Source organism: Halyomorpha halys, unplaced genomic scaffold, assembly GCF_000696795.3.
Source record: "Halyomorpha halys isolate HHAL.00 unplaced genomic scaffold, Hhal_1.1 Scaffold131.1, whole genome shotgun sequence".
NCBI lineage: Eukaryota > Metazoa > Arthropoda > Insecta > Hemiptera > Pentatomidae > Halyomorpha > Halyomorpha halys.
Window position 1 is genome coordinate 437054 of NW_027116732.1, and position 3460 is coordinate 440513.

General features: G+C 38.2%; 1 protein-coding gene across 1 annotated transcript in view; it reads left to right on the forward strand.

The window, feature by feature from the left end:
• The window catches only part of LOC112210696 (peritrophin-44), a 9366-nt gene that overhangs the window by 3970 nt on the left and 1936 nt on the right, over positions 1-3460 (forward strand). Inside the window, exon 2 of the mRNA XM_024360656.2 lies at positions 2731-3455. Coding sequence (XP_024216424.2) covers positions 2731-3455 — 725 coding nt within the window. The remainder of the gene's footprint in view (positions 1-2730; positions 3456-3460) is intronic.

Sequence of the window (3460 nt, forward strand, 5' to 3'; positions counted from 1 at the left end):
TCATATGCAAGTTGCAGACCTTGTATATATATATATATATATATATATGAACAATGCTTTCATGCCAATTGTCTTCATTTTACATTTGATAAGGTTGCTATGTCTATGTAAACTAACATATGACAGTTAATGCGAATATTAGTCCACTACTTGCACTTCTAACGATCATGCCTACAACGACGCTTTCAGGACTGTTATTATTATTACTCTATGGGCAACAGACCATGGAAACCCAAGTCCTCTCGCTATGTATTTCCCAATATTAGGATGTAATATTCCTAGTATTAGGAAATACATCGCACGTTCCTTGACGTGGTTTTTTTCGCAGAGTTGGTTCGTCACTCCCACGCCTGTTTTTTGTGAGTGCCACCCATTGGCTAACGGGCCTCACAAATGCATTATTTTGTGCTTGAAAAAAAGCCCAGGTGGGACCTGGGTTTCGATCCGACAACCTGTGGGTTGGTAGACTGGTGCGTTACCACGCTGCTACCGCGAATGCGCTACGAATTAAAATGTATAATATATGTTGGAAAATTGGAACTTATGGTAAAATTTGATTAAATTTTATGGTAAAGTTTTGACTGATTGAGAAATTCAAACGGTTTATTCACAGTCGGTTTTTTATCCTGCAAAATTGAATGGAGGCCTGCCGGTAGTTCATATAAATATTCGAGGGAGTCTGATCGGCATTCATGTTTAACATCAATGACAAGCCTGGCATTCAGGTGAAGAATCGCGGGGCATAAGGTAACCGTCAGTCAGGCACGTCAATGCACATTTCTAGTCGATGATATCCAAGGGGATGATTTCCTTCTGATTTCCTTTAATTTATTATCAGTAACATTTGTTGCATTATTTGCATTATTTTTATGTTGTTGAATTATTTGCTTAACGAGGGCAATAAAGTCATCGAATGAAGTCATCAAAGAAGAATAACTGCTCTGTCTGCTTTATTATAAGAATTTTGAAGAAGGATTCGTGTAGTTACTACTTCCCAATATTTAATATTCATTTAAAAGATTTATTTATGGAAAAGAAATAATTTTACTTAATTTTTTTAGAAATTAGGCCGATTATTTTTCTATGGTTTAAGATTCTTTGACTGCCCAACTTTAACAAAAGGCCAAGTTTGGCGAAATCGACCCGACTGCTGAGTGGCTGTGATCGAAATAAAGTCAAACCGGTGAGTATGTCATTTTAGGACTTGTACGGAAGCCAATGGAGGGATGGGGTTGCCAAGGGAATGAGTTAATTCCAGAATTAGATACACTGGAACAGGTTAGAAAATCAACAATAATCTGATAAGATAAACCAAAAGATAAACCATAATCTGTGCCCCAGAATCCAATATTCGTATAAATTGCAACTATGATTAAAAAAACAAATTATTTAATATTATTATTTTTTTTCTATAAACAATGTAGACTTATTTTATTCATTTATTTGTAATACACGAGCATTGGATTATTTTTTTCTTTCTTGCCTACAGGTCATAATAAAGAGCAATAGTCTTTAATCCATTTATTTGGACTCTACGGAGGGCGGGGGTACCACGTCCAGCATTGACGGTCACGTGACAACAGTTTGGGCAAAACTTAGCTAAAATCGCCATGGATACGATATTTATTTATCAATGGGTCATTCATGAATAAGGCTCGTATCCATGGCAACTTTAGCTATTAGTTTCATCCATAGCTAATTTTTGTTCATCCCTGTTTGATATCCACGAAACATTTAAATACGAGGAATAGATAGTCGGGTTGCCGTTAGCAAAAAACACAAAAAACGAAAATTATTTATTTGTTTCTTATTTGTCTTTGTAAAAAAAGGTTTTTTTTTTTTAAATTCTGATGACGGCTTGAAATTCTGGTCGATTTTTTAAAACAAATAAATAGGTTTTTGTTTATTTGTGTATGTTTACTGAGCGCACTCCCTTATCTTCTCCTCATATCGAATCTAGCGGTCCACCATTAACACCTCATTTAAATATATTCTTGATTCTATTTTATTATGGCATTTGTATAAGAATGGTATAGCCATATAACAATGGAAGATCTTAATGCTGTGGGAGTGGGTAGTTCATTGGTAAGGCACTGAAGCTCTGCTGGTTTGGAGGACCTCCGCGTTACACCTAGTTTCATGAAGTGTGTACCCTTAACTAGGAAAAAATCTGACAGTCGAGTGCGCTTATGACCAAATCATCTCCTTAAACAACCTTTGATTTAGTAACATTACTTCCTTACTTCCTTACTTTTCACTCATGAGTTGCAGTGTAACACATTTATTTATTTTATTTGTTATATGTATATCTTTACTTTTTTAATTTGTTTTTATATTAATGCTAAAAATCTAACGAAAAATAACAACATGTTAGTGAAAAAAAAGTGTTTAAGGAATTAGTTTCTTTTTTTATAATGACCCCTTCCTGGGAATTTATCTAGAGGTGACCAACCTATTCTAACCACAGTGGGAAAGTCAGTCAAGTTCTTAAAAAAAAAAAGCCACCTCTCTCCCTCAGGCCGGATTCGAACCGGCCCCACCAGCAGGTCTCAGGCTGCTAAGACCTGCGCCTCAACCAACTAAGCTACGGATGGCCCCGCCTACTTAACTTTTTTATATTAATGCTAACAAATATTAATTTGGTTGTTGAGGTTGAATCAAATACTAAAATAATTTACTAGAAAATGAAAACGAACCTTTTCTTCTGATGAAAATTTTGTCTTTTTTCAGGCGCTTATGCTGCAGCATCGCCCTGCAAAGATGGTTCCCTGGATATTGTTAAAGGAACCCGATGCCGCCGATATGCGGAATGCAAAAACGGATCCTGGCACCTGAAGGAATGTAAATTTGGCCAAATATTCGATTCCAAAAGGGTCAAGTGCGCTTCGGTAACGGAAGTGGGAAAGTGCAATGATGGTACAAAGTGTTCAGAAGGAAGAGCGTACTCTTATCTAGGCAGCACCAGCCTTTACTATCGATGTATCAATGGGCGCATCTCGGTACAGGTCTGTGGAACCGGCGAGGTCTTCGATCCTAACCTCCAATATTGTCGGTTAGATCAGTCCTTCCAACATTCGGGACTGGGCAGAGCTAAGAGGAATGCGGACGACGCTTGCGTGGAAGGCACCAAGAAAAGAGATGGAAAATCTTGTAAAGGTTATATAGAATGCATCGATGGGAAAGAAGTGAAGAAGACCTGCTCGGACTGTATGAACTTCGACGACAAGACACTCACTTGTCGATTTGTTTTTCTTTCTCCCTGTGGGGATCCTACACCTGCGCCTCCTACAACACAGGACCCTCCAACATCAGCGACCCCTGATCCACCGGTAACCACTCCTGATACTCCACCAACCAAAACTGATCCACCGGTAACCACTCCTGATACTCCACCAACCGAAACTGACCCAACTGTAACCACTCCTGATACTCCACCAACCGAAACTGACCCAACTGTAAC